The sequence below is a fragment of the Stegodyphus dumicola genome, chromosome 8 (assembly GCF_044657685.1).
Source record: "Stegodyphus dumicola isolate Sdum_Otavi_A_Nest chromosome 8, ASM4465768v1".
Lineage (NCBI taxonomy): Eukaryota > Metazoa > Arthropoda > Arachnida > Araneae > Eresidae > Stegodyphus > Stegodyphus dumicola.
The window spans coordinates 1,427,998-1,450,479 of NC_140775.1; the positions used below are offsets into that span (position 1 = coordinate 1,427,998).

The window sequence follows — 22,482 nt, forward strand, 5'->3', positions numbered from 1 at the left end:
AGAATGTGCGGCAAGGGGCTAAATACGGTTATTTTTTGTGACTCGCCAATTCCAAGGCTCTCAAGCTAACAGCTTTTCCGTTCTTTTAGTTACCTTACTATTCAAAAATTTTTTCCTTAACTTTAATGCTTTTTTAATTTCTTTACAAATTGTTTAATTATTTAACTTAGTTATCTTTAATTTTAATATATCTAAGTTCGTGATTTTTTGTTTAACTCAGGCACCCTGGTGCTACACCGTTTTCTCTCAGTTTCAATTTCAAGAGGAGTCCGAAATCAGAGAAATGAGAATTAATTAGTTTAATTAAAATTTGTTATTTCAGCATATGAGACTTGAAGCAGAGGACAAGAGAAGTTGAATGGAAAAAGATGTGGTATTCTGGTTGATATAGGGAAACGTAATTAAAGAAATAAAAAGTAATTAAAACAAATGAATTTGCTGTTCAATGGCAGAAATTCTTTCTCCAATTTGCTGTTGGCAGCAGAAACTGTTCCTTTAACTTTTCCAAGTTTGTACTCAAACCGTATCTATTCTGCTTTCCATAGCTTCAAACTTGTTTTCTATTATGCCAGTAATTTTCTTTTTATTTCCTCCTGACCTGCTTCAGTACTGACTTGAACTGACTTCACTTCCCCTTCCACTGTATGGCAAACTTTAAATTGCCAAAAAAGAGCTTCCTTTTAGGAAAATATTTCCATCGGTCTTTTATTATTTAAAATATTAATTACTCTTCTATAAGTGTATCTTGAAGGAAGAGATCAAAAACATCACCTTCTATATAAACTATACCTTCTTTTAACTTTCTCAAGTCAACAAAACAGAATACCTACATCGAATATGCTGAGACATAATTGTTGAATGAAAAGTTTTCGGACCGTTTATGCATGTGTGAAGCTTGGGGATGAGCTATTTAAAATCCGCGTGTATAACAAAAGATACTTTCAGTTTATTCATGTTAGCAACATTTTTCTTCTTTTGAAGGCCATGAGTCTGACAGTTTTGTATAACACATGATAGAATATTTTGCATCGAAAATCGATGCAAACAATAGGGACAGTAAAATGCAATGCCATTGTGATTTTTTGTTACCAAACCGGGAAACAAAAGCATTTCAGATCACGTATGACTTTAATTTAATGCAACATAACTTTATCTTAATAAAAGAATTAACGTGACAATAATATGTCGTCTCAATTATCGTAACTTGAAATAAAAACGTTGCCAACAGCCGCTAGTTATTTAAAATGCTGACATTAACGAAAAATGTTCGATGTACAATGACGTCACACGCAATCACGTGAAGCAAAAGATTTATGTGCGATCTGTTCTCTTTCTTTGTAATATGTAATGTATAACGTTGCGCGCCTCTAACTAGCACGCAACCAAGAGGTGACTGTGAAAGCTTGTATAAACCACAGAGTCTTATAAAGGGTTTAAGTCCCTTTTTATTCAACGTACTAATTTACAATTGCGTTCTCTTGACGCTTACAAACGGTGCCAAGTCGGCAGTCAAAATAAAAATAAAAACCTGAAAAGAAATTAAAGACAATATTCTAACTACGAGGCTCTCTCAAATAACTAACTCACCGCGTTTTACAATACGGCTGCTAATTCAGCAGACTTGAAGCTCACTGGAACAATTGCAACTACTTCCCGCCAAGCACATAGGCCGCAACGCGGGGTTTTTCAAATCTCTATAACTACCTCCGCGCTCGCTAAGTAAGAATAACTCTCTCTCACCGAACTTGTTTCCTTCTATTTAAATCATACTACTTCCGCTGATAATTTGAATGCTTGCGCGTTCTACTCAAATTTACATATTCTGGCATTGGCAGTTCCAGGGGAAAGTAAGGATTGACAGGAAAGATAGTTTAAACTTAAAATAAATGTTAGTTAAAATAAATATAAACCCTACATTTGCCGCTGCTAGAATTTGGAAAACTTGGAAGCAGGTCCTACAAACGACCTGTTGTAAGTTTATCTAATTCTGAACTAACTGGCGAAAGCCTCGTTTACACAAAAATAATCTTATGTAACAATTAAAATTCTGTTACTCTTTACAAAGGTTTCTTCTTACAGCAACTTTTCCTGGACTTCATCAATCAATCTTGGTCTTTCCTTCCAGCATCTGGAAGGAATAAGTATCAGTATCTTTCTACATACATTATAATTTACACTTTCTTGACACAATAAATTTTTGTTTTTAACGTTTCGTTTTTCTTAGTTATTGCTTACTTCACATTCATTCAATTTTTCAAGCATTAATTTAACTTTATCCTGGCTCTCCACCGTATGTGGTGTCAAACGGGAATATTCGTGTTTTAGTCTTACAACACTTCCCCTAACCACCATGATTTGTTAGAATTCAACAACCAAATAGACACACCTTACTCGACATTCTACAACTCAATGAGCTACTTTAATATTCTTAAAAATTCAAATGTAGGTGGAGAACCCTACAAAACACATTCATTCTAACTTCCCCCTCATTCATCTTTTAAACATGCAGGCTTTCGCTCTAAAGCATGACTTTACAGTTTAATACTTAAATTTTGACTTCATTGCTTTTAAGCATTCACTTTTAGCATCTACAATTTTATGCTTCTAGACTAAATTCTACTTTTACATAACATGCAAGTATTTACATACATTTACAAAAGTTTAATACATCTGATTTTTAGAATTTACCATAAAATGAATAAGAGAAAATAAATTTTTACTTTACTCATCCTTCGCCAAGCTGGCGGCACTGAAACTAAAATTCTTATTAGTACATACAAGAATACGAAGTTATTTTTATCTCCGGCCAAATTTTGGCTTTAACATAACAGAATTAGTCTTTCGACCAACAGAAAATGCTTGTTTTTAGCTTTTACACTTAAAGAAAATAATACTTTTGCCTTAGCTAAATAAAGTAAAACAAAACTAAGTCTCAACCGAGACATATTGACTTTCGTCAAAACATAGAACTTCGTACTTATGCATAACATTTCGGAACAAAAGAGAAAAATATTTATAGAAGGTTTTAACTTATCTTTGAGTTTTCGATGCTTGAAACTCCGTCATCCGTTTTTGACAAAATTGATCCCAAGTTAGAGGTGTCATGGATGTCAATCTTCTCCTTGTTGATCTCCAATTGTCGTCCCCGTTGATCTTTCTTTTGCGTCCTCTACATGCTGGCCTCTTGACGGAGTAATCGTCTGGTTGTTGGCTTTTGCGTTTCTGCCTGGGACGGCTTGTGTTGACGTCCTCCGGTCTGGAGTCCTTGAATTTCTTCTGTTCCTCGTACTTCTGTGCTTCCTGTTGGCGTTTCAATTTCCGGAACGGCGGCCTTGCTGGCACCTGACTCTGTGGCCGTGTGCGCGTTCTTCTTGATGTGTAATTCCTCCTGCCATCCTTCGTAGGTGGTGTTTTTCTTTTTACCACGGTTTCTTTACCCGGTTCATCTGTACTTTTGTTTTTCTTAAACGCCGGAGTTTGATAATTACTTTTTCTTTTTGATACCGACGTCCGGGTTGTAGAAGTGCTAGGTCTCTCTTCAGTTCTCCGTTTCTTGGGTGGTGGAATAGTTGTTGCAGTCTCTGGCCCTTCTATTTCGTTTAGACTTGAGTCCTGCAAGAAACTTTTAAGGATTTCAAAATCATTGGGATTATAGTATTTTTTCACCTGGTCGGGACTTGCTTTACAGATTTCCCCTCTCTCGTTTTTAAAATATAAAACTACTCCTTTGATTTCCTGAATTACATAGGGGCCTCCAAACTTTGGAGCTAGCTTTGCCATAAAATTGTCTGGGGCACTTGATAAAGAAAATTTCCGTTTCAATACTTTATCACCAACTTTAAAATCTGCTTCACGGCGTTTTTTATCGTAATAAATTTTCTGCCTATTTCTTGCCGTATCCGAGGTTTTAAGCGCCTGATCAATTAGTTTTTGCACGTCCTTTTGTTTGAATTCTGCTCTCTTTGTTGCACAAAGAATAATTTATCTAAAGGCGTAATTAACTTTCTGCCTAAAAATAATTCTGCTGGAGTTTTTCCCGTAGTATCATGATGTGCCGTTCTTAAAGCATAAGCTAATTCATTTATGTAGCCATCCCAGCGCTTGTGATGTGTGCTAACGTAACTGCGAATTATTTTTACAATGTTTTTATTAACTCTTTCTGCTATGTTAGCCTGTGGTCTATACGGAACCATTTTGATATGGCGTATATCAAGTCCATTGCATATGTTTTCAAATATTTGACTAATGAATTGTTTTCCGTTATCGCTAATGACTTTTATCGGTGCACCGTATTTTAAAATGTATCTGTGTAAGAATGCATCTGCGACTGTTTTGGCTGACGCGCGTTTAAGTGGAACAATTTCAATCCATTTTGAAAAATGATCTACTATTACTAAAAGAAAACGATTTTTATTTAACTCGCTCTGGGGGAAGGGACCAAGGAGATCTATGCCTAAAATTTCATTCGGAAATGTAGCGCGAATGCTATTTAAGTACCCAAACGGGCTGTAATTAATATCATTTATTAACTGACATTGATTGCAGGACCTGACATACGCCGTTACTATTTTGTATAATTGCGGGAAATATACCGCCTCGCGTACCCTTTTTAAAGTCTTTCTGACCCCGAGGTGGCCCGCTGTTTTTTTTTCGTGCAACTCCCTCAAAATGCGTAATCGAAGCGAGGCTGGGATGACTGGCTTATACTCAAGATTTTCGTTCGTTGTTTTCGTATAGAATAATAAATTATCTATTATTTCATAGTTTTTTGCTCTATTTCTTATCGCATCGATATCTGTATGCTCAAAGCCTTCGGGGTCTTTCAAATAAGCATAGATATTTCCAAATTCAGGATCAGCTTTCAGTTCAGTAATAACCGTATCTCTAGAATCTAAAATTTTTGAAGTCAACACAGCGCATTTAAGTTCATTACCTTCCTCGTCCAGTTTTATACGAGAAAGTGCGTCAGCTACATTGTTTTCCTTACCCGGTTTATATTTTATTGTGATATTATATTCTTGGAGTTTTAAAGCCCATCTTATTAACCTGGGCGTTAGGTTTTTTCCCGAGTAAAGTCTACCAACAGCCGCATGATCCGAAAAGACAGTTACTGGCGATTTGCCGAAATAAACTCGAAATTTGTGTACAGCCATTAATACGGCTAATGTTTCTCTTTCTGTAGCTGTATAATTCCTTTGTGTTTGATTCAATGTTTTACTAAAAAATGCCAGCGGATGGTTATTTTGCATAAGAACCGCACCCACCGCATAGTCTGATGCATCTGCCGCAATTTCCAGGTTTTCGTCCCCCTCAGGGAATTTTAAAACAGGGGCATTAATAAGCCCTTCTTTTAATCTTTCAAAAGCCGTGTTAGCTTCCGCTGTCCACGTAAATTTACTCTTTTTTCTTTTGATTACTAAGAGTGGTTCAACAATATTAGCGAAATCTTTTATGAAAGATGGATAGTAAGAACATAAGTCCAAGGAAAGACGAAAGTTTCTTGGCGGTGTTGGGCGGTGGGAAATTCTTAATAGCTTTTATTTTTGAATCTTGCGTTTCTATACCCTTTTGCGAAATTTTATAACCGAGATATTTAAGTTCTTTAGTTGCGAACTTGCATTTTGAGGCGTTAATTGTAAGACCGGCCTCTTTTAATAATTTAAAAACTTGTTCGAGATCACTAATGTGTTGTTCCAACGTACTACTCGTTATAATTATATCATCTAGATAAATTAAAGTTGATTTTCCTAGGACAGGCTTTAGAACAATGTCCATAGCTCTCTGGAATGTTGACGGGGCCCCACACAACCCAAAAGGCATGCGTAAAAATGCATAAGTGCCCGATTTTGTTATAAACGCGGTTTTATGTATATCTTCGGGTCTCATAGCTATTTGATAGTAGCCAGACGTTAAGTCCAAAGTAGACATATATCTCGTCGATTTGATCTGTCTAATGATCTCGTCTATAACCGGCAAAGGGTAAACTGGGAATTTAGTTATGCTATTTAGTTTTCTATAATCGATAGCAAACCTCCAAGCCCTTTTATCCGAAGGAGGAAACTCATTCTTTTTCCTACATAGTACGACTGGACTCGCGTATTCACTATTTATGGGCGTTATTATTTTATTCTTTAACATCTCCTGAATATGTTCTTCGATGATTACGTCTTTTTGTTTGTCATAGCGGTAAGTTTTAGTCCTACAAGGTTTTTCGGCATTTAATTGAATCTTGTGAGTTACAATCTGACAGTTTCCCGGCTTTTCTGAAAACAAATGAGAAAAATTACTCACCACTTGCTGTATTGCTTTACTTTCCTGGTCATTCAAATGGCTAAGGTCCAATTCAGGTGTCTCCACCGGTTCCACCACCCTCTGGTCCATCTCCAGCACCACGGAACTATCTTGAAAATTTAATTTGGCCCTCGCGGCCCTTAAAACGTCCATACCTAAAATAAGAGAGTGTTGGAGGTGTTTCACCACAAAAATTAATACTTTGAGATTTTCCTCTTTTACCTGTACGTTTAATGCTACTTTCCCGATGCAGTGACATGTTTTTCCTTGCGCCGCTATAATTTCCGTATTTCTGGTTTTAAAGAGTCGTATTCTATAAAAATTCTTTTTGAAGAACTTTTCACTCATGAAATTGCCTTCTGCCCCTGTATCGATGAGGGCTTCTACTGGTACATCGCCAACCAGGACTTGTATAATTGGTAGCTGTGAGTTTTTTACGATGACTGTATTTAGATGTCTATTTGAGGGTTTTTCTAAAACTTCCGGGGTCTGGACCCTCCCTTTCACAGGCCCCTCTAGTCGTTTAAAGCTTTCCTTTCAATCTGTGTCTTCTGGGTACGCGGATGCTTATTTTCAAATTTTCTTTTTGGGCCTCGCCCTTCAAGTTTCGATGCGTTAGCTTGATAGTTCTTTCCCCCATATGAGCGATTTCCATTTCTTGTTTCCTCCTTCCTTCTGGTACTTTGAGAATATGTTTCCCCTCTCGCTCTTTCCGCGATTCTGCGATTTTGAAACTTCACCGCCAATTCGAAAAGTTCCTGCAATGTGGTTGGGTTTCTAATTTCAAAGTAGTCTTGGACAGCGGGTAACAATCTTGGTAATATTATTTCAATAATCTCCGCATCGGGTTTTTTCCCATACAACATATCCGTTAGCTTGATTTTTCGTAAAATAAAGTCCGTCAATTGTGCTGTATCCCGTTGATAGAAACTATATAGCTCGGCTTCCAGCCGTGCGCGTACTTTCACTATGGGGAAGGCCTTTACTAACGATTTTTTGAAATTTTCAAATGTATATGTCTGGCTTCCAAATTCCCCTAATAAAAATTTGCCTATATTTTACCACCATAGCGCGGCCTGTCCTCTTAGTGCTGATGTGGCGATGGCAACTTTTTGTCTTTCAGGAACAGGGTAGAGCTGAAAGTGGTTTTCTAGACCTTCTAGAAATACCGCCACCGAATTTTTTCCGTCGAAATGGACGTTTGGCTTGATTGACGCTCTCAAAGTCTGGACCAGGTATCCAAATCCTTCCAACTGAGTTGTCATTTCTTGGTGTTGTCCAGCGGCTTCCATCCAATTTTCGGCCATTTCAGTTCGATAAGTGTTCGGGCGCCAATATAACGTTGCGAGCCTCCAACTTGCACGCAACCAAGAGGTGACTGTGAAAACTTGTATAAAAGATAGAAGCTTGTGAAGGGTTTAAGTCCCTTTTTATTCAACGTACTAATTTACAATTGCGTTCTCTTGACGCTTACAAACGGTGCCAACTCGGCAGTCAAAATAAAAATAAAAACCTGAAAAGAAATTAAAGACAATATTCTAACTACGAGGCTCTCTCAAATAACTAACTCACCGCGTTTTACAATACGGCTGCTAATTCAGCAGACTTGAAGCTCACTGGAACAATTGCAACTACTTCCCGCCAAGCACATAGGCCGCAACGCGGGGTTTTTCAAATCTCTATAACTACCTCCGCGCTCGCTAAGTAAGAATAACTCTCTCTCACCGAACTTGTTTCCTTCTATTTAAATCATACTACTTCCGCTGATAATTTGAATGCTTGCGCGTTCTACTCAAATTTACATATTCTGGCATTGGCAGTTCCAGGGGAAAGTAAGGATTGACAGGAAAGATAGTTTAAACTTAAAATAAATGTTAGTTAAAATAAATATAAACCCTACAAATGAAAAACGTGTTTTTTAAAAATCGTCCTTTTCATTCAAATTGAAAAATTTGAAAGAATGAACAATATTTCTGTTAATGTTTTAAGTTTTAGTGATGATTATAATAATAATTAGTTTTAATTTAGTGATGATTACGATTACGATATTTAGTGATGATTTTTCAGCATAAACATGAAGAAAACAGCACTTAAGAGTTAGATCGACCTACAGATATCGGATGCGCGTATTAGATGTTAGTTAAACCCTTATTTATGACTTTCATTTTGATTTCACATAGAAAAAAAATGCAAAATTACTCTTTACTGACATATTTGTTATGCTATGAAATTAAAACAGATGATATATATGAAGAAGTGGTAAAAAATAAAGATTATTTTGATTTACCTAATTTCTTTAAGAACCGGTTTCCATATTCCTCTAAGAAAAAAATGACTGAGGAACATGAAAGATGAATTCTCAGAGACTCTTGCCTATGAGCAAAGACGTATAGTCTCATAACTGACAGAGAATAGAAGAAACTGCTAAATTTATATCTAGATGTATTGTGAAAAAGCTTGCTCCTGCGCAATGATTGTAAGCATTATCTGTTTAGTAATGAGCATTCTAAATTGACAATGAAGAAAATTCTCTCGAAACATCAATAAATTTATTCTGTTGAAATCAGATATGTCAGCTTGGGCGCATTTGACGATAGACGATATATATTCTCAAATTGTTTTGATACTTTAGCTCATAATCATTTTTAAAATCAAAGAAGTCTTTTTTTTTAAGTTTTATAATTTTAAAAATTTTTATGAGAAGTAACACTTTAATTGCAAGTAAGAATTTGTTCCTCCTTTCAGAAACATCCTTTATGTGTGTTTGTAAATTTATTAAATATATGCATGAATATATGTAGATATAATTAGACAAATCGGCAGGTGCATTATGCATATCATCGGAATCATACTGAAAACAAAAATCTCATCTTTTCCATCTAAATACATTTTCAGGTTTTTTAACTTGTGTTTTATGCATTGTATTATTATCTTAATGCTTATTTAAATTATTTTCTAAAATTTTATACTCTACTCGCAAAGAGAGACGCATGTAAAAAGTTTATTATTTTTAAATAAAACTTGATTTTTACCATAGAGCTAGATCGTTAGAGTGGTTTGGGTACTTTTCCGTTTCGCCGACGCAAATCTCGCCAAGCAGACTTTATTGGCGACAACATAGAGTATACACATAAAATATGTTAACAAATGTTAGTTCTGAGATTTTTTTCTTTTGAAGGTATAAACATTTTAATATCGTTTAAAATTTTGTAAAAAGCCAATAAATAAAGACAATAAATTTGTAAAAAGACATTAAATTAAGAATTTACAATGCTTTCATGGTTCAACTTCCTGATTCGCCGGTTCATATCACGTGATCCCACGTGATCTCATCTCACGTAAACTACGCTACAAAAATCTAATTCTCTCAATAATTATCTACATTAATTTCAAGCTAAATCTGAATTCGGAATACAAGTTTAAATGCAAGAATTATGTCAATTCGTACGAATAGCTTACTCAGAAATTATGTAAAACCGCAGTGCCTTACTTCGCTAGTGCATTCTCATTAGAACTGGTGAATTTAACCCTTGACTTTTCTATATTTCGCCTTCGGGTGAGCGGTGTGATTGCATCCTAATTGACTTAATGACGGCGGGCATAAAAATGAAACTATCTGGTAAACATTCTATGTAATTGTATGTCAGTATAGAAAGAAACAATCAATCTGATAAGAAATGGCTACGACTTGTTTTGAAAATGAGGCGTAAAAGGTTACCAGCGAGGATATACCGTTTGGCATCAGTTGTACAATTATTGGTGACTTTATGTCCTATGCCGGCAAAACGGAAAAGTACCGTGGTTTGTTTTCAGTGTAAAGATGTTTAAGTTTCATGAATTTGGCAAGGTGCCGAAAATATGCACTGATAATTAAAAAATATGCTGTCGTCAAAAACCAGGAACATTTGCATTGTCATGTCAGTAAATATATGTGCCCATATGATTGCAATATTTTTTAACATTCAACAGGCCAAGTGACTGACATTGAGAATAAACTGGGACCCAAAATGAGAGTGCAATATTCATTGTATGTTGGAGACGAAAAGGACATCATCTACACCTTGTCACTTAGAGTTCCTGCAAATATCACAGCATATGAGATAATGGAAATTGCGGAAGCTGCTGACGATAAATATAAGTGAGAATTTATTTTAACAATATTCTCCAACACTGCTAATATTAAGCCGTCAAATAAAAATGTTTAATGTTATTTTAAGAAATGGCTTCTGAATGTTTTATACGGCAAAACAGTCAGTACCATATTATAAGTAGACGATAATTTTAATAACTGAATTAAACAAATTAACTTAACTGCTTATTTATATACTTATTTATATGCTTATTTATTTTATAAATTTAAATCGTCCGATGTTTACAACGCTGTGGATCTTGATGTTTACTGATCCATTCCTACCTTTTCACCACAAGTCAAAAATGTCAATTCTTTAAGAGGACTCATACACCTTAAACCCCTCATGATCTTCGAATATGTGACTGTTGCAAGAATTGAGATATTTTATTTATTTTAAAAGCAATTACTTCCAACTTTTTACAGCTGACTACATAATATAGCTGTTTTGGAAACTAGTAACCAGAAAGTTTGTGTTGCCACAAATATTTTTGTAATTTAATCCTCTTTGTGACAAAATATTTCGCCGTGTTTCCACCTTGCGCGCATGATATTTTAAAAATGGCTGATGGTACATATTTGAAATTTGATAGAATTATTTATATGGGCACTATTTTCTAACTGAACCAACAATCTGATGAATATTTTATTATTAAAACATTTTATGGACGAAAGCATTACAGATTTTTTTAATAAAATACATTTTATAAACTCAACTAAAAATAAAATAAAAATTTAACATGAAATTCTTAAAATTTTTGGTTCACGGTAGTTTCCAAATGTTATAAAAGCTATATATTAAATATGGAATTAAGTTATGCAACAGAATGTTTTAAAGTGCGCGTGCAAGGTGGAAACATGACGGAACCTTTTGTTAAAAAGCGGATTAAATTATAAGAATATTTGTGGCAACACAAACTTTCTGATTACTATTTCAGAAAGTAGTTATATTATGTAGTCATCTGTAAAACGTTGGTAGTAATTGCTTTTAAAATAAATAAGTTATCCCAATTCTCGCAACAGTCACCTATTGGGACATCTTATGGGTTTTAAAGTGTAGGAGTCCGCTTAAGTATGTTTTATTTAAATAGGCTATTTCAAATAATGTATAAAACTACCGCAAAGGCACAGAATAAAGATATTTATACAGTAATTGACTATTAGTTTATTAATTGTTTACTACGTTAATTATGCATTATTACCATATTTAATAAACATCAAAAGAGAAATATGTGTATTGAATTTTGATCACTCTTATCAGGCCTAAATTTAATTTTTCCCTTGGAGGTATTCCCAATGCGAAACTCTATATCATCAGATATGCTAATAAGACAGATATTCCCCAAGTAAAACTTAGCCTAAACAGAGAACTGAGTCAGATAAAATCATTGATTGTTTTTAATGTACTAATAAAGAGTTTCATTTTATGACAGGCAGTTATTGCTAGATATCGATCTTGTGAAGCAGCTGTTATTCTTTTACGACCTTTGCAGGCCTATGTGCAACAATTTCAGAATTCTGACATTGTTTCTATAGCATAGAGATTGCCTGTCTTAAAACAATGGCTGGATTATCTGTCCCACTTCCAAACAACCGATGGTGCTACTTTGGTAGACGGTTGCACGGATTTTGGCGATTTTTTGGCGATTTTCCTTTCGCGAGTAATACAACTTATGGTAAACCCATTGCTGGATAAGTTATTTATGGTAACCGATACTTTGTTGTCATTTTATTGAAAAAATAGTGCGTTTTATTGTGCATAAATTCCGCGTTTAAAATATTATTTATGTCTTTTAAATATTAAAAATCAATTTAATTTTGCATTTTTATTTGAAATAAAAATTTTATTGTTTATCATATTTTATGAAATTTTATGTTGTGGATGATGTAATCAATGACGTCACCTTACTTTAAAAGTAATTCGTTTTAATATGTATAAATTTAATCTAATGTTTTAAACATTATTTATGGCTCTTAAATATTAAAATACAATTTAATTTTGCATTTTTTTAAAAATGATTTTATTATGTATGATTTTTAAATAATTTTAATTCTAGCCGTGATGTAATAAGCTCTCTGTTTGGTTATAGAATATTTGTGCATTAACGAGCTGTAATCAGCTCCCTCATTGGTTACTGACAATTTGTGCATTTCCGCGCCGTTTTAAAATTTAATTTATATCTTCGAATTCCTTCAAAGATGTTATCTAAATTATGATTCTGATTTTTTATTGTGGGACTTATCAATAAACAACAGGCTAAACACTCAAAAAAATGTAAGTACATATTTTTCTTTTATTTTATAATTGTATACTTCAATTTTTGTTAAAAAATTTAATACACTATTTTCAGAAATTGCTGAGATAATTATTGTCCATATGTTTTAATGTTAATTATATTCTATATAACGTATTTTAAAGTATTTGAATTTAATAATATTCTAATTCTTTTAAATGTTGGTATGATGGTTTTTAATTCGATATTCAATTTCAGTAACATTTTAATCTAATTAAACGTTGGCCCAATGTTTTTATAGAGGTGTTTTTATTCTCTTCTTTGCTATATGAAAGTAATAATAACCTTACTTTAGTATTTTATACTCATAGTAAATGTATTTATTTACACTTGCCTGCCATCTTAAAAAATGACATTTTCAACAAAAAATTAATCCATTACTTTTAACGATATTTATTTATTTATTTTTTAAGTTTCGAATACTTTACTATGCGTAAAAGCAGCGTTTTTCAAGATGGCTGACGTTTGTAAAAATCGCGCCAAGAATTCGGCCAACGTAAATCGCCAAAAATCCGTGCAACCGTCTACCAAAGTAGCACCCAACCGGTGACTAGCCACTTTACAGATTCTTTCAAATAATACACTCATGTCCATAAATTAAGGATAATGCAAAATCAGGCAAAGGAAGAGTTAGAAACAAAACAAATTTGACTTGTTTGTAAAGCTTATTTATTAAACAAAAGGTAAAGATAAAAAAAAGATTCTATATGTTTGATATTATTAAAAAAATTAGCGATTTTTTCTCCCAGGAGCAAATTACAAAAAAAAAAAAAAAAAAAAAAAAAAAAAAAAAAAAACCTATTTACAAAAAACCAATATTACATGGTTGGTATGATTGTTAATACATTGTATGTCTCCCAGACGATGCAATACAGTCCGTATAACGCCTAGGCATGCTGAGTATCAAATTATCGATCTGATCTTGGGGGATATTGCAGCACTCAAAAAGCAATGCTCTCCGAAGTTCCGGTAGACTGTAGGAGAAGGTTGACGGGCTGCAACTCGTCGGCCAGGCATGTTCCACACGTGCTGTACTGGATTCAAGTCCGGTGAGAATGCTGGCCAGTCCATACGGGTGATATCCTGCGATTGAAGGCATTCGCTTACGATGTTTGCACGGTGAGGACGGGCGTTGTCATCCATAAACACAAATTGTGCGCCCATGGCGCCCCGAAACAAACGTACATGTTGTTCAAGAATGACGTCCCCATAGATTTGGCTTGTCATGGTTCCAATTTGAACATGGAGGTCAGTTCTGAAACCCAGAATAATTCCACACGAAACGAGCACTCCTGCACCACCGTAACGGTGTCGTTCAATGATTTTTTCTTGGTGGTAACAGGTACCTGGAGCCTCGTCGGAAAACATCACACAAGCCCACTGTTGCAGTGTCCACAATGCATGCTCTCTACTCCACGCTAACCGCAGGTGACAGTGAGTTGCAGTAAGTGGAACGCATCTGACAGGTCTACGAGCATATAGACCAATCTGCCCTAAGCGTCTGTACACAGTCTGCCTTGAAATTGTCGTACCAGTGGCTGAAGAGAGCTGACGAGACAGATCTGAGGCCGTGCTCCGCCTGTTTCTTTTGGCAGTAACTGCCAAATACCGGTCCTCATTCGGCGTTGTAACTCTGGGGCGACCTGTGCTTTAACGTCTACTCACATTACCATCATCTTGGAATCGTTGCCAAAGCCTGGAGATGATACTCTGGGCAATTCTAAGTTCGTCTGATACTTCCAGTTGGGTACGCCCACATTCCAGACGGCCGATAATTTTACCACGTAAAAAATCATCCAAATCAAAATATTTTATGTAAAGAGAATAGTAAAATGAGATGATAAAATACTAGATGATTAAAACAAAGAAATAATTATTGAGTAAATAAATATACACACTTATCAGATCAGAAGTGAGTTTTAAACCTAAACAGAATAGCAAATTATGCGTATTCAACATCGTAAACTAATTAAAATATTCAAGTTACTATCGTCGTAGAATTCAACATACTAAACAACTTTCGTTCAAAGCTTATCGTTCAAAGCTTCAATATTCCACATATTTCGATTGCCACATGCAAGAAACAAAACTAAAAAAAAAAAAAAAAAATTAACTAAATAAAATTAAATGAAAACCTTCATAAATTATAAACTTCACGTCATAAAAAATCCAACATTCTCCCACTAACAACAGCTTAACCTTCTGCAAATATTTATATAAATATAATATTAAACAGTAAAACTTTTAAAAACAAACCCAGTATTTCAAAATTAAAGTTTTAAAAAAATCATCTGGCTACACTAAATTTGCGCTGTTACAATTACCGAAATAAAGCTCTAGGTTTGCCATAAGAAAACATACAGTCGGAAACCACAACCAAATCAAAATGGCATCAAATAAAAAACTCTCGCCAAGCTTAGCGATTACCCCGATTATGGAATTTTAACCCCTTACACAATGAAGTGAAACTATGTATTGCAAAATTTAACTCAAATATTCATTTTGCACAAAGTGATTATTTCATCGTTTGATGATGTAATGTATTGATTTGCATGTCAGAAACTCGTTGGTAACTTTTATTTGGATAATACCATGAAGTTCGGAGAAAAATGCTTTTCATCAATTGGATATTTCACGGAATATCATTATATAGGGATACGTAGAAGTAAATTTGGATATGAGTGTAATTTTATGCTATTTTTTGCATCTTTAATTCGAAAGAAAAATTATGATGTTCAGTATTTTAGATTAAAGCTCTGTTAAAATCTACGTATTTAAACACTGTTGCTAAAACACTTAATTCATAGAGTCTCGTTTTTCATTGGTATCCAGGAAATTTAAATCTTTTTTAGAAGAAATGGATAGCGAATATGTGGATCGCCTTTAATACAGCCATATTCATTGGTTTAGTTGAGGTAATGTCTTGAATAAGTTTGTATCATGCATGGAACACATTGAAGTTTTTCTTAAGGAGAAGAATGAACATTTTCCCGAATTGAACAAAAAAGAATGGTAATGCAAATTAATGTTTTTAACTGATATAGCTAAATATCAATGAACTAAGGATTGCAACGAAAGGGCCCAAACAGTGACTTGAACCTTTTGAATGTTGGAAAGGCTTTGCTACAAAATTAAATATATTTTCGCGTGATAAAAGTTAAAATTCCATAATCGGTTTGAGCGCCAAGCTTGACAAGAGTTTTTTACTTGGCGCGATTTTAATTTGGTTGTGGTTTTCTGCTATAGTATGTTTTCTTGTGGCAAACCTAGAGCTTTATTTCGGTAACTATAAGAGCACGAATTTAGTGTAGCCAGATTTTTTTTTTTTTTTTTAATTTTAATTTTGAAATACTGTGTTTGTTTTTAAAAGTTTTACTGTTTAATATTATTGTTATATATAAGTTAAATATTATATTTATATAAATATTTGCAGAAGGTTAGGCTGTTGTTGGTGGGAGAATGTTGGATTTCATATGACGTGAAGTTTATAATTTATGAATGTTTTCATTTAATTTTATTTAATTATTTTTTTTTTTTAGTTTTGTTTCTTGCATGTGGCAATCGAAAGATGTGGAATATTTAAAGCTTTGAACGAAAGTTGCTTAGTGTGTTGTATTCCACGACGATAGTAACTTGAATATCTGTTACTTCTGTTTACGTTTAAAACTGACTTCGGAGTGCTCTGATCTGATAAGTGTATATGTTACGGTGAAACACCGAAATCTGGAGAATGTCGACTTTCACCGTAAATGGCAACATTCACATAGTCGCTTGGTTATGTCCGAAATATTTTCCAAATACTCTTATTTCTGACTTACACCGGTGAATGTCGACATTCACCATGTACTAATGGGGAATGTTGAACATATAAGAATATTATATTTCCTTCTCCGTAATTCATTCGCGAAAAAACGCACTTGAGACTCAGAATAAAAACTTAAGAATATAAGAACTTAAAACGCACAGTACATTCAAAATGAGAAAGGAAAATAATAGAAGTTATAAACTTACCAAATTATGCGATTCAAATCTTATTTATTGCAACAACTTAAACTATTATCACACTTTGAATTGAATAAGAGGCCCTTGCTTTTACAACTGCATTTATTTGTGGAACACTTCCTTTTGGAATGGCAGCGTGTACATATACTCCTCTATTTTCGACCTACACCAGAGCATATCTGTGATTATCGACATACACCGGTGAGGGTCCGAATGTACAGGAATGTAAAGAAATATTCAATCTTTTACCGAAGTATTTGGTGAATGTTGACATTCTCCGGTGAAAGTCGACATTCTCCAATTTCGGTCTTTCACGGTAACATAATACATTTATTTACTTAATAATTATTTACAAGAATTGTTCATTCTATTATTTTATGATGAATTACATATATATATAGGACTATGCTTTTACTTGCAAAGCTGTTGGACTTTGTGTTACTAATCTAGTATTTTATCATCTCATTTTATTATTCTATTTACATAAAATAACGGCTTTTCACTACTGCAAAACTTAAACGTTACTATTCTGTTGAAGTTTAAAAATCACATTTTAGTGCTTTCATTGCCACCTAAAAAAATCGCCAAATTTTGAAGGCCAATGTAGTTTGGCGCTAACTAACCCCACTTATGGAATTTTAGCCCTTATAAATTCTTCCCAAATGTAAAGCTCTCTCAAATACATCCATCTCAGACAAAGGTGAATTTCAAACCTACGTTGAAGCATGTAAGGGAGAATTTTCCAAAAGATGCAAAGATTTTGAAGCTTGTATGCGTATATTTTTCTTAATCAAGCCATATTTAATAGATCCATTAATAATTCCATCCGCTTTGTCAATTTTTGAGTGGATGGAAGTTGATAATTTTGAAATGGAACTTATTGAATTAACATCTTCACAATTATGGACAGCAAAATTTATGAAATACAAATAAATCTGGAAGATAACTCTAACGATAAAACAATCTATTTTAAATTGTTGGATGTTAGTGCCGGAGAGATTTAATTGTTTGAAGAAAATCGCATTTGCTGTGCTTTAGGCGTTTGGTTCTACATATCTATGTGAATAAAGCTTTTCTCCTATAAAAATATTTTGTGTCTACAAAGAAGTTGTTTAACAACTGAATATTCAGCATCATATGTCAAATTGAAAGTCAAAAGTTTTACCCCTGATATTGCAATATTAAGTAGAGCTGTACGGGGACATGGTTCGCATTAAAATTAAAATTTTTCTTTATTAAAGGAATACTTATATATTATACCATTTATTCCTTATCTTTATAAATATGTGTGAAAGATACATAATATTTAATGCTATATGTACTCTCTACGCAAAACAAAAAGGGACAGTTCTATATCTCCCGTTCTACTGGGCCGATTGACGAAATTCAAATTGAGTTTTTCATGTCTGAAAAATATTAAATATAAATTAGATAATATTTCATGTCTGGAATAATATTTCATGTCTGGCCTAAATATTAAATTTTGTGAAATTTCATGCGAAATTTATGGAGAAATTCAAAAATTTATCTTGATGCATATTTTTTTTTTTTTTTTTTTTTTTTTTCAGTTTGCGCCAAGAATAATTCCCTTGGCGAATTTCTTAATATATGGCAATCTATTTTCCTTTCTCTGTTTAATTTGTGCATGAGCAGTAAAAAAGTCACATCGTTCTTACTATCAAATAATTTTAACAAAGTGCCAAAATCACTTTTGATGTTATTATCGCTTTCAACAAATATGATAAATTTCAGAACGCGTCAATATATAAATTCACGTTTATCTTCGGAAATTTTTAATAAAAAATTGTAATTTTTTGCAGGTATTGTTAGAAATACATCTGCATTAAAATGATGGTAAAACTTTGTATGGTAAACAAAATTGTTTTTCGAAAAATTTATAAAAATTATTTAAAAGTACAAAATTTAAAAATAAATCATAAGAAATGCGCGAAATGTTTTTGGAAAGAGCCTAAATTTCGCAATGTGAAAGGAAGAATCAAATAAGTTAAATATAAAAAAAAGAGATCAAATAAATATATAAATTCAATCAACATTGAGCAGCTAAAATCTTGAAAACTAATTTTTTAAAATCTTGCGAATTTACAAAACTTGGCAGTTTGGCATAATTTGAGTTGTAGAATCGAAATATATATAAAAAAAATGGTATGTTATTTCAGAAAAATTCCGATTTCGATCAAAATATCTATATTAGAACAATGCTATATATAAATCTAATACATATCCTAAGTCGCGCTTTCGAGACATAAAAAACGCAATTTGAATTTCGTCAATTGGCCCCAGTAGAACGGAAGATACAGAACTGTCCCATGTCTACATTTTAATTTTTTAATTTATATTGAAGGAATAGTTATATTTTATGCTTTTTATTTTTATGTTAACAAATATCTTTAAATGACACATAATTAATATATAATCAAACTCTAAATCTGTATTTTTGTCCTACATTTCCTATCTCTGCATGCGGTGCCGTGGGAATCGAATTGTTTCAAATGTTTCCTACTATGCGGCACCTTGAATCATATTGGCACACTATAGCAACAAGGTTACCGATACTATAGCAACAAGGTGTACTATAGCAACAAGGTGTACTATAGCAACAAGGTGTACTATAGCAACAAGGTGTACACTTTAAAACTAATCAATTGCTAAGATTTTCAACTTTGTATAAATAGAGTTTAATTAACGATTCTGAACATAATTTAACGTATCCATTTTTAATATATCAACATATCAAGAATATCGAGAGCGAGGAATGATTTGTTAATGGTTTCATACTGCTATTACAAACTGGAAATTTCCGTCAAAACTTTTAAGAGCTAACATAACATAAAATGGAAAAGCAGTTAGCTACGAATTGAGAGGTGAAAAATACTTTAGCATTCTCAAACCTATGAAGTGACCTACCTACACTAAATAACATGCAAAATTTTTAAAAGAATAATAGCGTACTAAAAGAAGGGAGGATGAAATAAATATCCAGTCTATATGAAATAAAAGTAATCTTTTGGGATTAGGAATAAGAACTATGTTTTTGACTATGAGTAGTGCTGGAAAAGTTGACATAAAATTTTAATCTTCCTGAATTCTAGTTTCCATCATTCTTTTTGATGACATCACAATTTTGCAGCACATGCATCGAAAAAATAAAAAGCAGTATGTGGTTAAAACCAAAATTTAAATTATGTTCATTTTTCATGGTGATTTTTGAGCTACACGTTATAAATGCCTTCGTGATATAGATTTTAGAAAAATAACATTTTTAAATTATCATCCTATTTGTTTCTTTCGAACGCTACAGTTCAATCTGAAATAAGTCCTTAGCGAGAAAATTCCAAGCATTTAGGAAGAATAAACAGCTTAATCTTTAAAAAAATAGTTTTAACTCAAATTTATTTTTAATGCTATTTGTGAATGTAATTATAGATGAAGTGAATATGCTTTATCTTTTTCAGGTTCAAAAGTAAACGAGTGGCCGGGAAAATGTACGTTTATGAAATAGCGAAAATTACCAACGATCCCGAAGACGGGAAATTCTGGATATTGTATAAAGGTCCAATAAGCAATTCAACGGCAGCAATTCATTACTCTGAGAGTAAGTATTTCTATTTCACGATTTTGGTTTTAATGTGTTTAAATTTTTGATTATACAGAGGCTGTTCGCACATTTTTTAGACGATTTTGATAAGCGGTAATAAAAAATCGTTTGCTGCAAAAGAAGTAATTGCAATTCTACTATGTTTGTAAAAGTCAAAATTATCGTCTGTGGTTTGAAAGTTTTGTTTTTATTCAAAATGGCGAATTTAACAAAGCAGTGGTTCGAAGGCTACATTTACGCTCTTTCCGAAGAGAAATATGCATACTCCGTTATCCAAAAACGATGTGAGAGTCATGGTTTTGTGATATCTAAAGCGTCGATAGGTAATATCATCAACAAGAAAGGAAAGAAACGTCAAATTGGAGCCTCAAGTAGGACAAAAATTCCAAACAAGTATCCAAGGAAAAAACGGACATCTTCGACTATTGCAAAGGTACGATGTTTAATGTTAAAAAAAATCCCCCTAGCCAAAGGACAGTTGCAAAATCATTAAAATGCTCGGTGCTCACTGTAAACAAAATGATAAACGTTGATTTAAATCATAAGAAAGCGAAAAAACGCAATGTGCATCGTCTTCTTCCAAAGCATATCGCTCAACGCAGGACACGCTGCAGAATTCTATATGAGAAACACTTATCCAAAGAAAAATGGAAAAACATTGTCACAATAGATGAAGCATGGGTGTATTTAAATGATTATAACAAAAAAAGAGCCACTTATTATCATAAAAGGGGGAAAAATTTAAGTACATGGTTCAAAGAATCGAAAGAAAGTTTTTCTGAGGGATTCATGATTATTGCTGGTTTTTCTTATAATGGCAAGTTAAAAATAAAGAGAGTGGAAAAAAATGTCAAGACTAACTCCAAATACTATCAGGAACATATTTTATCGCCAATTTTTCTGAATGAAATACCATCGCTTTACCCACAGTGCCATCCATCCGTGAGACTCCATCAGGACAAAGCTAGCAGTCACACATCAAAATCCACTGTAAATTTCCTAAAAGAAATGGAACAAAAAACTGGTATCAAGGCCATGCCCTTCACTGATATCCCCACTAAATCTCTCGATGTCTCACCTATGGATTTTTGTGCTTTCGGACTTTTAAAAACTGCATTATCCAAATGTTGTTCCAAAACCCTAACAAGACTCTGGAAAGCTGTTCGGGAGGAATGGGATAGAATATCTCTTCTGCCACTTCAAAAGGCATTATTATCCTGGAAATTGCGGTGTCGAAAGATAGTTCAGAATAAGGGATGTCAAATAGAACATTTAAAACACAAGAATTTTATGTAATTTAGTTTTGTGAATACAATATACATCGTCTAAAAAATGTGCGAACAGCCTCTATACCTATGTTTCTGTCTCGGTACCATAAACTCAAGTGCATTTGAAACAGCAATTAAAATCTTAGAAGCACATTATTCATGTAATTTCAGTTATGAAATCTTTGAACTCATGGTTGAATTTCTATTTTTTATTTATTCAGGTCCTGATAGATTACTTTTGCAAGATCAAGAGTATTTAGTAATGTGGTACAAAACTATGCATATCTAATCTACCTGATATTTGCAGAAGAAATTGCAGAGATGTTTATCGTGAAAAGAAACTATTCGTTGATTTGGACCACATATAAATACGAATTCCAATAAAAATCCAATCGAATAAGCTTCCATTATAAATATAAAAGTAGAGCGGAATCTTTATTTATATATATGCAAATTTATTTATATATATGCAAATTTATATTTTATATATTTATCAATTAAAAAAACTAAATGTAAAAAGCCATAATTTCAGAAGAAGAAAACTTCTTCAAGGAATAAAATATTTTATTTGAAAAATAATAGATTTTTAACACTTGTTTTTCGTTTTAGTTATCAAATTTTACAAACATGACTTTATTACAATTTAGATTTCCAAGTTAAATCACAAAACGGATAATAATTAATTTTCAGATTTAGTTCAAGTATATTTAACTCATTTTCATGCTTTTCACCAATTTTATGCCATAATAGAGTAAGCCGGCAGTTTGATAAATTTGACATTTTGTTATGTTATGTTAAAGTTATGTTAATTTACAGTGCTAAGAATGTTTCACAGTGACGATGATATGCTGCACCGTATCTACAAAACTCTTTACCTGAAAC

General features: G+C 33.1%; 1 protein-coding gene across 1 annotated transcript in view; it reads left to right on the plus strand.

Moving 5' to 3' along the window:
- Positions 1-22,179, plus strand: part of LOC146995617 (uncharacterized protein CG3556-like) — a 103,090-nt gene extending 80,911 nt beyond the window's left edge. The window contains exons 9-11 of the mRNA XM_085821501.1: positions 10,261-10,429; positions 20,190-20,329; positions 21,822-22,179. Coding sequence (XP_085677627.1) covers positions 10,261-10,429; positions 20,190-20,329; positions 21,822-21,889 — 377 coding nt within the window. The 3' untranslated portion in view covers positions 21,890-22,179. The remainder of the gene's footprint in view (positions 1-10,260; positions 10,430-20,189; positions 20,330-21,821) is intronic.
- Positions 22,180-22,482: the final 303 nt, after the last annotated feature.